Here is a 12672-nt window from a genome sequence, read left to right on the forward strand (position 1 = left end):
AGAATCTAGGATTATAAATATAATATCTAACAACCGTAAGTTAGTTTCGCGCAAAATCAGCCTTCATATATCATATGAGCCATATATCATTAAATATATATGGTTTTACCATAAAAACCTAGATAGCTAACAATAGGGTGACGTTGCGTCACACACCGCACGAAGGAAAAGTTTCTCTTGAAAGACTTTAACAAAATCGATACCTTCCTCTAGGTAAATAATTCAACATCGGGAATGAACGATTTATATCATTCAACCCCATGACACGGAGAGTCCTGGACATAGCTCCTCCAGGTAAGGTTCCCCCATGTTGTGCCATGCAATCGACTAATTGTTCTGCTTTTCAGCTGATGCATGCAATGCCGACATTACTATTGACAAGGCAACATCCTCGGGAGATATGGTTACCCTTTCTGTTTCGCCCGGAGCAGTAGAAGGTCCTACCTCCAGTGCTCCGGCTGCTGATCAGGCTATAAATGTGTCTATACTGCATTCAAATCCGTTGAATGTCGTGCCCAGCGGCTTCTTGGATGCGGATGCATCGTCTCAGAACTTTGGCTACGAATGCCCGATTTGTCTGATGGCAGCATTCGACCGTAGTCCAGTGGCTACAACATGTGGCCACATCTTCTGTCGGGAATGCATCGAGGAGCAAATACGCCAACGAAACAAGTGTGCCAAATGCAATATGAAAATTACCGCAGATCAGCTAGTGCGCCTGTATTTGTAGGCCATCGATGCAGTTCGTTGAAACTCCAATGGATGCTTTCCGGATTCATCTTTGTTCAAATAAATTAAATTGGCTGCACAAACAATCTTAAAACTAAGTCATTTAACGCTGTATTTGGGTTTATTTTATTGAGGAGCCTTAAGTGTGACGACGGGTTGGTGATGGCTTGAGCGGTTCCTTGGTGAGGACTTCAGCTTCACAAAGTGTATCTCTGTGTGCAGTAAGGAGACGCTCCTCATGTACCCCTCCGTGCCGCAACTTGCTCACTGGGTGCTGGAGTAGTCCATGGTCGAATTTCTGATACTCCACCAATTCCAATCAATCAGCAATGAATTGGTGTTAGTACAGACCACGTGCCACGTGACGGCAGCGCCGGGCCATGAAGCAATTATAGAAGGATGTCTCGTCGTCGGCAGCGTTCCTCGTGTCATTTCCCTTTGAGTTCAGTGTTTGTTTGCTTGTCGCTGCGCACTCTCCATCGTCGTTTCACTCACACTTACAGCGCTGAGCCCTTTCACTCGTACTTATTGACAGCCTTGTTACGTTTCCCTTATTGTGTCGATCCCTGCTACATACCCTTCTCTGCAGGGCGGCACAACTGCATTTACCAAAAGTTTGCCATGCTCGAGATCAAGGCCAATGTCGACTACCACATCGACTTAGTCGATCAGGCAACCGACACCGTTTACTAGCTGCAGGAGCATCTTCCCCATGAGCAGGTTCTTGCTGCTTAGTCAACGCTATTTATTTCAACAAAAATGAATGCGGAAAGTATCCCACATTGGAGTTGCAACGAACTGCATCGAAGGCCTACAAATACAGGCGCACTAGCTGATCTGCGGTAATATTCATATTGCATTTGGCACAGTTGTTTCGGTGGCGTATTTGCTCTTCGATGCATTCCCGACAGAAGACGTGGCCACATGTTGTAGCCACTGGACAACGGTCGAATGCTGCCAGCAGACATATCGGGCATTCGTAGCCAAAGTTCTGAGGCGGAGTTGAATGCACTATAGACACATGTATAGCCTGATCAGCATCCGGAGCTTTGGAGATAGGACGCTCTATTGATCCGGGCGGAAAAGAAACGGTAACCATACGTCCCGAGGTTGTTGCCTTGTCAATAGTAATGTCGGCATTGCATGCATCAGCTGAAAAGCAGAACAATTAGTCGATTGCATGGCACAACATGGGGGAACCTTACCTGGAGGAGCTATGTCCAGGACTCTCCGTGTCATGGGGTTGAATGATATAAATCGTTCATTCCCGATGTTGAATTATTTACCTAGAGGAAGGTATCGATTTTGTTAAAGTCTTTCAAGAGAAACTTTTCCTTCGTGCGGTGTGTGACGCAACGTCACCCTATTGTTAGCTATCTAGGTTTTTATGGTAAAACCATATATATTTAATGATATATGGCTCATATGATATATGAAGGCTGATTTTGCGCGAAACTAACTTACGGTTGTTAGATAGATATTCATCTATTTATATTTATAATCCTAGATTCTCAACGATTCTACTCTCCAGATACATGTAAAAGGCTTCAGCTTGGATTTCTTTTCCCACATTTGAGCTATCGAGTTAATCGATCGAAATGCAACCCTGCAGCAGCGAAAGCTACCAGCAAGGAATGCAGAACGAACTATTGTGTACATTTTGTTTATTTCTTTATCACTTCCTTATTTATAGTTATCAATACAATATTATTATTTATTGGGCTGCTGGGGTGCTGGGCTGCTGCGACAACTCCCACGAACTGCTGCTGGGTTGCCTAGGGGGGGGGATGTGAAAGACTTGTTGTCACCGACAGGTAGTCAGGTGACCCCAGGTGCTCGCCATTTAGCACACGCCAGCTCTGATGCTTGGCATCATTGGCCATTCGAACAAGCTCCTGCCCAGGGACTTGAGTGCATTGAGTCCCATTTTTTGGCCGGGTGCAACTGCTTGGGGTCGAAGCCCTTGTCCACGGCCTCCATCAGTTCCGTGAGGCCGTAGGATTAGGTCAGACACTCGGAAAGCTTCGGGATGGACTTACATAGTGGCCGCATGGCTCTTGAATGCCAACATCTGCAGACCAATTAAAATACATTCTTTAAACTGATTTTCTGTTTCCCTTTTCTCTGCTAAATGTCCCGACCGATGAATTGTGAAATTTTGCAGCTCGGCTTGCAATGCCCGACAATTCCAGCTCCATTGAGATGATTTGGGGCACTAAAAGCAAGTTTCAATGGGATTCAAATCTCATCTAGAGTGAGGTTCGCATCCAGTTTAGTATGGAGAGGCTTTGCTAATGGCCAAAGGCTAATGCTGTACTTGAGCGATCGTGTCTGGATGGGCAATAGTCAGATTATGATTATGATTATGGCCCGTAGAGGGACAGTTCCTATCTACGTACTTGGCTAACATGAGTTCCAGGGATCGAGAATGATTTGTGTGCGGTGTGGTGTGGTGTCAGTCTGACAATCTGACAATTGGTTCAAGTTTAATGCACTTTTTGCGCAGCAGCAAAATTCCCTGCACTCCACTCCACTCCACTCCACTCCACGTATAATAATAATAATAGCAGGTACATAAATATCTCATCCAAGTACTGGGCGGCATGCCGGACTCGCAACAGAGACAGAAACAGAAACAGATACAGATACAGATACGGAATGAAAAGCTAAGTAAACAATTTGTTGCTGGCTTGAGTTTTGACACAATTCTGTCAGGGAAACGTTTCGGACAAAGTGAATCTCTCAATGCGCTGCTAGAACACATTCGAAGATATTCTAAGGTATTTAGGGACCAACTTCATGGTTGGACAACCAATTTGAATTTGACAACCCAAAAAGCTGACTAAACTCAGTGCACCGCTTGCAAGTTTAACCTTCAGCCTCAGTCCCTGCAGCTGCAGGGTATCTGCGGGTATCTCATGCTTGTTTATCTGTCCAGAGAGGGGGCTATGGATCAGATTGGAGTCGAGTGCTTGCATACATCGATTGTAGCTTCTATTGTTCTGCCCAGACCGAGTGAAGGTTTGTCTGCTTGGACAACATAAAGATAGATAGATAGACAGCCGTAGTGCCCGCATAGTAAATAGTAATTGTAGACGTAGGTCATATAATGTTTACTATTTGGCCATTCCGATGCGAAGTATCCGATACAGATAATGGTCATAGATATTTCCAGAACATCGCACTGCCCATGGGTCATGCGTATCCCAATCCCACTCTACATCTAATATATATATTTTTATAAGTACTATATATAGTACGCCACCCTCGATCGGTTTCGGTTTCGGTTTCGGTTTCGGTTTCAGTTTCAATTTCCGTTTGTCTCTTAGACTTTCTGCTTTCTTTTTGTAGTCGTTAGAGAGAGTGAGATAACCTTCGGTGAACTGCAATTATGGATTGCGCCTCGGAAACAGAAACCGAAATCGAAATCTGAAAGCTAAAACCTAAAACCTCACACCGAATACAGACAGAGAGAGAGAGAGAGAGAGAGATACAGATACAGATACGACGAGGGTGCCTGCCTGCTGTATCTGTGGCTTAAGTCTCGGAGATGTTGCACTTCCATTGCCAAGGCCATTTAAGATCTTTGCTGCTGATTAAGTCACGCTCTCAATTCGCACACTTTGTGTAGTTTAATGCGTCATTTGAGATTACTTTAGACATTAGACATGCCAATTCACAGATGGATTATACACGGGGAATTATGTACAATGTATAATCGGAGGAGATGCCGAAGACCGATGCCCGATGCCCAATGTCAAGTGCCACAAAATGCGACGAATACTAGCATCAAGCATGAATGTTCAAGTAGTTCACGAGTGGAATTTAATTAGACGGCAGCCAGACACGAGTCAAAGGTGCTCCCAGAATAGTTTTTCAAACATAAGTATCTTCAATGGACTCTTGCCCGACTCTTCCGATGTGCCAGTCCATCGGGCTATCCACAGAGCAATAGAGCCACAATCCTCACGTACTGGCATCTCATTTCCATTTGCCACAAATGACGTAATTGCATTCGTTGTGCAATATATACAATATTTTATATTCTCATACATATATTTTATACATTTTGCAAGAGACATTGCACTGCATTTTGTTTTGTTGTGTTTCCCAAGGCCAGAGCATTGCCCAAAGTCACGCCCTCGAGCAACAATTGTTCGAGTTCTTATCTGCTGCCCAATGAATGATAGATATATTTATTTATTAATCCAACACAAGATGGAGGGATCGCTCAGCTAGTCGCTACTTTAGTTAGCATACTTATTTGATGAAATAACTTCATAAATTACCACTAAAAAGAAAGTTTTATTTGAAATAATCATCTTTAGGGTATATTTTGTGTCAGACAATTTGTATTTGTTGATTAGGTTTGCCTTGTAATTAGGTTTACGACTTGATCGGATGCCATCGGCTATGGGATTATACGAGCTCGATAAGCTTCAAATCGAAATCGAACCACGTGCTGGAATCCACACACAGACACAGACACTTGATAACAATCGCAATAATCTAGTCGAGCATTCTATTGTCGTTTTTCCCAACAACAAAGTGCAGCGCTCTCCCTCTCCCTCCCCCTCCTCGTATAACTCTCTCTCTCTCGCACTCTCCCCTGCTGCCACAAGTTCCGCTTTGCTTTCTTCTTTTTTTTTTTCCTAGAAATAGAATCAGCATCAGATGCCTCAGACGCATTTATCACTCGCTTTTGCTACCAATGACAGCTATAAAACAATAAAGAATAAAGAATCTATAAGGCCTACCTACCTATATTCATGTCATATATGGTCCAAGTGTTATACATGGCGTATGCTGAACACGTCGTATTTGGCTCGCCTTGCTTGACGGACGATACTCGTACTCATATGATATTACGGACACAAGTCCAATTCTGAGAATGCATGTTCCAAGTCAAAGATCCAAAGATACGCTGAACTAATTCTTGTATCCGTTCGCTTATGGGTACATTCGATACAGCAAAACTGTTTGAGGCAGGCAGCGAGCAATGGATTCAACTTGAAGACAAATCAAAATTTCAAACTCCCAACTGTTCCCAGTTGTTAGGAGTTGCTTCCCGTTTAGCCCAGCAGCTCCCAACTGTTCCCAATCTGTTCCCATGTGTTCTCAGACTGTTCCCATTTGCTCCCAATCTGTTCCCACTTGTTTTTAGATTGTTCCCAGTTGCTCCCAATCTGTTCCCACTGGTTTTTAGACTGTTCCCAGTTTCTCACAACTGTTCCCAGTCGTTCTCCGCTCTTCCCCATTTGTTCCCACTGGTTTTTAGACTGTTCCCAGTTTCTCACAACTGTTCCCAGTTGCTCCCAACTGTTCCAAATGTGTTCCCAGTCGTTCCCAACTGTTCCCTGTCGTTCTCCGCTCTTCCCCATTTGTTCCCAGTTCTTCCCAATCTGTTCCCATCTGTCTGTCAAGCGTGACGGCTTCTGTATCCGTTTGCTTGTGGGAACTTAAGGCAGGTGGCCGGCGGCCTATGGCCTATGGTCCCGCCACTCTCATCGCCATCGCCATCGCCATCGCCATTGCCGAGAGGTGAGTATATAGACAGAGATATGGTTGGTCTAGCATATTGTATCTCTGTGTGTATGAAGCATTTTATTTGATGTCGACGCTGTCGCTGGCACTGTCGCTGGCTTCGCTGCCGATTGACAGCGGGCAGCGCCTGCCCCTGATAAGGGCTTATATTTAGAGGAGTCGCCTGGCCGGGCCACAGTTTCCCAAGCAACGCAAACGCAGAAGCAACCTACTAGACCCACAGCCAATAGGACCGGAGCCAGAGCAATACGAGCAGCAGTAGCGAGCGACGAGTACGACGAGTCCCCAGACCCAGACAGAACAATAGAGAAAAACGGCGACACGATACTGAGAATTGCGATAGCCATAGCCAGGACACTGACTGAAGGCGGCACGAGTGAGTTGAGTCAGAACGAGTGTTCTGGTTACGCGAGCAGCATGAAGCTGGAGAGCGATAGGGAGAAGGAGAAGGAACGAGCTGAGAAGGAGCGACGTGCCGGCGATCCGCCCAAATATCTGAATGAGGAATTCTTCAAGGCTGCCCTGGAGGATGGCCTGCGGGATATGCGTGTGGATATCAAGAAGATTATATTCGCAGAGTCGAGTGGCGGCGGCGGTGAGAATTACTGCAGCAAGATCTATAGGGCCAGGGCATTGTATCGCAGCAGCAAGCGGCAGCTGGACGAGGAGCTGGCGATGATTGTCAAGAGCATTGCCATCACGCCGGCCACCCAATTCCTCGAGGAGCTGGCCGTCTATCTGCGCGAGAAGATCTTCTACTTCGATGTGCTCGGCAAGCTGGAGGTGCTCATTGGCGATGGCTCCAAGTTTGGGGCCAAGTGCCTCTACACAACCCGCGAGCCCATCCAAACGATTGTCTTCGATGACCTCACCCAGTATGGCTACAAGTTGGCCAGCCGCCAGAGCGGCCTCAACGAGGAGCACTGCGTGGTGATACTTAAGAAATTGGGCAAATTCCATGCCAGCTCCATGCTGCTGGCCCAAAAGGTGAGTTGTCTGTGGTCCTGCCTGTCCGTAGTCCCCCTGGCATTATCCTTCTTCCATCCTTCTGTGCAGGAACCCTCCGTGCGTGAGCACTTCACCAGCGGCATGCTGGACGAGAACTACATAAGGACCAATGAGCGCTTCATCACATTCATGGCACTGCAGCTGCGCACGCTGGCCAATCTGGTGGCCAAGTGGCCCGGCTATGAGCTGCTCTCGGATAAGCTGCATCGCCATTGTGACAACATCAAGGAGAATCTGGTGACCACCGGCCGTTCGCTGCCCGGCGAGATCACTGTCCTGAATCACGGCGATCTTTGGGTGAACAATTTCATGTACAAATACGACGACGAGCAGCCCACAAAGCCCATCGATGCGATCTTTGTAAGATATCCTGATATCCTGAATCCCAAGTCCAAAATCCAAAATCCAAATCCCCTTTCCATGACCGCTTTGCAGGTGGACTTTCAGAACAGCTTCTTCGGCAGTCCGGGCTGTGACATCAACTTCTTTCTGAACAGCAGCGTTCAGCTGGATGTGCTCATCCATCGGCGTGAGTTCCTCATTCAGACCTACTACGGGGCACTCCGCGAGAGTCTCGAGCGGATGCACTACGAGCGTGTGCCCAGCTATACGGACATACAGCAGGAGATTCGGGCACGCGAGCTCTATGGCTTCTTCTCGTCGTACGCCTTCCTGCCGATGGTCACCATGAAGAAGGAGGACTCCTATGACATCAGCATTGAGGCGCTGAGTGATCCAGATTTTGCCAAGACCAAGGTGCAGCTGATGTTCTCCTCAAATCCCCGCACCACGGACACCCTGCGCTATGCCCTGCGTCGCTTCGATGAGCTTGGCATATTCGATTGATGCCAGCGAGAGAGAGAGAGAGAGAGAGAGAGAGAAGTTCCCAGGAGATCCCAGGAGATCCATCGACTTGGCCTGCTCTTTTTTTTCGTACTAAAATAATGTCTCTGTGTGTGTGAGTGTGTTTTTTTTTTTTTTTTTATAAGTCTTAAGCTTTAAAAAGTTAAATATATTAAATATATTAAATATAAAATATTATACATATAAATAAATATCAACTAAACGTAAATAAATTGGCTTTCAGTGAGTTCTGCGCTTGTGCCTAGAACTCCCACGTGGAGAGCCACTTGAGGCTGTGCATTGTGCTGTTGGGCTCATTGGCCAGCGGTCCGCTCATGCCATAGGCCAGCGGCGAGAAGAGCGCAAAGCTATAGACAATCAGCGACAACAGTCCACCCAGCAGTATGTGCTGCAACCAGCGGGGCAGCGACTGTATCATGTAGTTGAACATTACACCTGAAAGAGGACATGGGGACTGTCAGAGAGTCCGAGAGTCCGAGAGTCCGAGAGTCAGAGTCAGAACTTACCCGTCAGCAGTGAGTTGAAGATGAGCGCTGGAAAGTAATGATGAAAGTAGAGCACTCGTCCCATGGCCCAGAAGGGCAGATAGTGCAGCAGCCAGCCAATAAATAGCCAGGCAGCGGCGCGAAGTGGATCGCTGTGATGCTGCTGCTGCCGCTGCTGCTGCTGCTGCTGCTGCACCAATTGTTGCTCCAATTGCTCCTCCTCGGGGCAGCAGCTGCACACATCCGTGCTGGAGTTGGCGCTGTCCTCGCTCCTATCTGCGCGGCACTGGCCAGCGCGGCGCTGCTGCAGTATGGCATTGCCCAGAAAGATGGCCACGAAGAGGGCCAGAAACACGAGATTGCTCCACCAAATGATGGGATTGCCCAGCAAATAAATGCGATAGCTGCTGCCCGAAAAGAACTGACCCTGTGGAAGGGCAAGAGCATAAAGTGGAAGCGTGTTTTATGTGGCTTTTGCTTTGGCTTACGCGATAATTGATGGGCCACTGCCAGGGCCTGCTGGTCACTTCACCATCCTTGGGCTTGAGGCCGGCATTGCCCTGCAGCATGACGGCATGCGACTCGAGGAAGCGTGCAAAGAAACCAGGCGCATAGACACTAAAGCTGACACTGGGCACTGCGTGAGGGAACATTATGAGATCAGATGATGGTAGGTTACAGTAGAGGAGTCCTTGAATACCCACACAACTTGTGCTCATTGTCCTCGACATTCCAGTGTGCGTTCTTGTCGCGCACATTGAGATTGCAGGAGACCTCCTGCTGCTCAAAGCCCCACTTGGGCAGCTGCTTGCCGCTGGAGGTGAGGGCACAGTTCTGCAGATAGTGAATCAGCATCAGGCGAGAGGTGACCGTGTGCACCGTCTCGTTGACCTTGCCACCCACCACAAGCACGCGCCACACATCGTTGGCATCGCCCACACCCGCCTCGCCATAGCCTGTGACCTGCAGATGCTTCTTGGTCATGGGCGCTGGCTCGCTGTGCGAGTGCAGATTCCGCTTGGTCACCAAATGCTCCAGCCGCACGAGATCGCCGTGCCGCAGCAGCTGCAGCTTGTCCTTGGGCAGACGCTGCTTGTTGTGCGGCTTGATCAGCCACTTGTTGTTGTCGTCCTTGTGGGTGTAGGTGGTGATCTGCTGCTGGCGGGCACCCGCTTCTTTCGGATACAAGTGGAAGTGGGAGTGCAGATAGCCGCCGCCCGTCTTGTGGTTCTTGATGGTCACCACGGAGCCGTAGGCCACGTCGCGCGGCATGCTGGCATTGTACAGCGAGTTGCCAATGAGGCGCGACTGGAAGGCGGAGCTGTAGAAGCCGTCCCCATTGCCACTGCGATTGAGCACACTCAGATGGATGTAAAAGAAGAGCGTGTACAGGAGTATGGGCCAGAGGATGAGGCTGAGCGCACGGCAGGCAATCTGCTTGAGGGTCTCCACAATCGGCTGGCCCAGATCGCCCAATATGATCCACAGCTCGGTGGCCGTGTGCAGACCCACCAGCAGCACCACAAACAAGCCCACAAACTTCACGCTGATGGTGCACGAGAGCATGGTGCCGGTGAGGAAGAGCCAGAACCACCAGCGCACGCTGTAGGAGTCACCCGCTGCGGTGGCCTTTGAGATCTTCACCATGCCCCAGACGGAGCCCATCATGAAGAACAGCAGAATGGGATCCAGCAGAATGTATTGATTCAGCGTGAGCAGGCCAACATCTGCAAGGAGTGTTCGAAGTGGATTAGCGGCGTGGAGCATCAGTGGAGTGGAGTGGAGTGGAGTCCCTTACCAAATATTAGATATGCCGCCGATAGCAGCGCCGCCTCATGGGAACGCGTCAGATCGTAGACAGTATCAAAGCCCATGGGCATGATCAAAGCGCCCAGCGTTGTGCAGAACTGCAATGGAGAATGATAAATGGGAATCGATTGGGGGGGGGTTACAGACAAAGGAAAAACCCACTCACATAACGCATGCCCTGATAGGCTGTCTCGTTGTACTTATCGCCGGGCTTCTCAAACGGAAATGTGCCATTGTAGCCAGTCAAGTAGCCGGACAAACCAATCAGCATCTTGCCCAGCGGTGGATGTACATCGAAGAAGAAGGTTCGATTGATGTACCAACTGCCCATCTTGCCAAAGTGCGTCTCATCCCAGCTGCCAAAGAGGGAGAGAGAGAGAGAGCGAGAGAGATCGAGTATTGACACCAATCTGGGCATGGTGCCGGATATGTTTGGCCTTACCAGATGTGGTCCGGTTCGGTGACCTTGTAGAAGCGTGTGGCAAAGGTAATTAGGAAGACGGAGGCCAACAGTAGCCACCAGTGCCTGAAAGTGCCAGCATTTAGTTTTCAGAACAGAGATTTTGGATTTTGGCTTTGGCACTTACCAATTGCTTGAGTCTTTTGTTGACTTTGAGGCCTTGGACTGCGGCTGCTGCTGCTGCTGCTGCTGCTCCTTGGTCGATCCTCGTCGTCTGGCACACTTCGGAGTCTTAACAACGCTTGCTGCCATATTTTATTGTTAGATTTTCAGAGTTAATACCGTTGGAACAGAGCAAAGCATTTCCCTGCGTGCTGCATACGTCAACAAAAACAACTGAAGTGAAGTGAAGTTGAACGCTGGAGAATGCTTTCTCTTTCGGCATATGGCATTCTTTGCAGCAAACGCCAAAACCGGTCTTGGACCTGATTTAGCTCCCACTTAAGCTTCGTCTTTGGCTCTGATTCTGGCCTAGACTGGCGGTTCCCAGCTGTTGGCAAGCTCATGGCAAGTTGGCTTCGATAGGCGTTGAGCTTCAAGCTTCCAGCTTCAAGTTGTGGTTTTCTTTTCGTTTCTTTTCTTTTCTGGCTTAAATCATTTTCTATCTAGCTTACAGCTGTGGAGTGGAGTGGTGCCACCTGGCGGCTTATTGCGCTAACTACAGAGAATTGTGTCGGACGATTGCTGAAAAGTATGCAACTCGTGTCGAAATCGTAGCCAATTATCAACAACAGGTGTCTCTGCATGTAGCTTGTACGTAGAGCGCCTGAACACAACTGATCTGACACCGAGGCATATCTTCTATATCCACCCACAAACCGTTCCTCCGCGAATACTTTTCAGGAAACACTTTTCAAACCAAACCTTTCTTTCTTCTTGAACTTACAGAGCTTGAAACACACTCCCTAAACTTGGTATTGCACTTGAAAATATTCTGGAAAATTGCGTAAATTCTAGCTGGCACCTCTTGGTCCAAGTTCTCTTCTTGCCTAGTTGCTCCATTTGTAGCTTAATGATAATTTAGCATGGAAATCGTGGAGTGGGACCGGTGCACACTCTCGGAGGCTGGCAAACAAATTGAAAATTGAGACCGGTTTGGAGGCCCATGGCTAATGGCCAATTTGGTGGCTCATTGAAGTGCATTTGTCCCGCAATTCGATTCGCTTTGTGTTGCATTTTGTAGCTCGCTGGCCCTTCCCCCTGTTGGACACATTTAACACTCGCAAATGGACACAGCCATGGCGCTGCATTGCTTGGGGGGGGGACGATCGGTCGCTGCCCCACTCTTGGCTGGGCCCATTTGCTGGACGTTCTATGCAAGAGGGTAACAAAGAGCGTATTCCCTGCTAGATCAAGATAGATCTTCAATTTATTCATTCTTCCCTTGTTGTTCTCGATTACTGGGTATTCCAATGGTCGACTCGACTTCCCTTTGAATACTCCAAGAACAACTGTAGATGAGGATGACGATAAGAGCGTCGGAGAGTGGTTCGGCGGCTTCGCTTGGCTTATTCTCTCAGTGTTTTGGGGCTCGGCTCGGCTCGGCTCTCTCTCTCTATCTCTCTCTATCTCTCTCGCGCGTTCGTCCCAATCTTCGGTGTCGGTCTACAGGTCTTTGGTCTTAGCCAAGGGGTAAGGCGACTCTTTCCATCTGTGCCTCCCTCCCTCCGCATGTCTGGCAGGGCGGCTTAATCGCTTTGATCTTGGCGCACAAGAGTTAATTGCACGCTTGCTGCACAGTTGCTGCCGCAGAGGCTCTCGGCTGTTGTTGTT

The 12672-nt window shown here is 48.4% G+C and overlaps 3 protein-coding genes across 4 annotated transcripts; 2 read left to right on the forward strand and 1 right to left on the reverse strand.

Moving 5' to 3' along the window:
• The first annotated feature begins 228 nt into the window (after positions 1-228).
• LOC117581224 (E3 ubiquitin-protein ligase RNF185-like) lies at positions 229-748 on the forward strand. The gene is made up of 2 exons (XM_034268203.1): positions 229-294; positions 348-748. Exons 1-2 carry the CDS (start codon positions 261-263, stop codon positions 728-730), a joined length of 417 nt encoding a protein of 138 aa, XP_034124094.1. The 5' UTR covers positions 229-260; the 3' UTR covers positions 731-748.
• A 3825-nt stretch (positions 749-4573) lies between these two features.
• Positions 4574-8247, forward strand: LOC117581211. Of its 2 annotated transcripts, XM_034268185.1 has the most exons (4): positions 4574-4579; positions 6556-7260; positions 7330-7641; positions 7717-8247. In XM_034268185.1, exons 2-4 carry the CDS (start codon positions 6691-6693, stop codon positions 8125-8127), a joined length of 1293 nt encoding a protein of 430 aa, XP_034124076.1. In that variant the 5' UTR covers positions 4574-4579; positions 6556-6690; the 3' UTR covers positions 8128-8247. The 2 variants fall into 2 exon arrangements, with proteins under 2 accessions (XP_034124076.1, XP_034124075.1); XM_034268184.1 differs by lacking the exon at positions 4574-4579 and having other exon boundaries at positions 6449-7260.
• A 97-nt stretch (positions 8248-8344) lies between these two features.
• Positions 8345-11299, reverse strand: LOC117581225 (protein O-mannosyl-transferase 2). The gene is made up of 8 exons (XM_034268204.1): positions 11027-11299; positions 10882-10965; positions 10606-10795; positions 10429-10537; positions 9335-10357; positions 9119-9267; positions 8652-9057; positions 8345-8580 (listed from the first exon to the last, which is right to left on the reverse strand). The coding sequence occupies exons 1-8, from the start codon at positions 11149-11151 to the stop codon at positions 8387-8389; spliced, it is 2280 nt and encodes a 759-aa protein (XP_034124095.1). The 5' UTR covers positions 11152-11299; the 3' UTR covers positions 8345-8386.
• Positions 11300-12672: the final 1373 nt, after the last annotated feature.

This window comes from Drosophila guanche, unplaced genomic scaffold, assembly GCF_900245975.1.
Source record: "Drosophila guanche unplaced genomic scaffold, DGUA_6, whole genome shotgun sequence".
Classification (NCBI taxonomy): Eukaryota; Metazoa; Arthropoda; class Insecta; order Diptera; family Drosophilidae; genus Drosophila; species Drosophila guanche.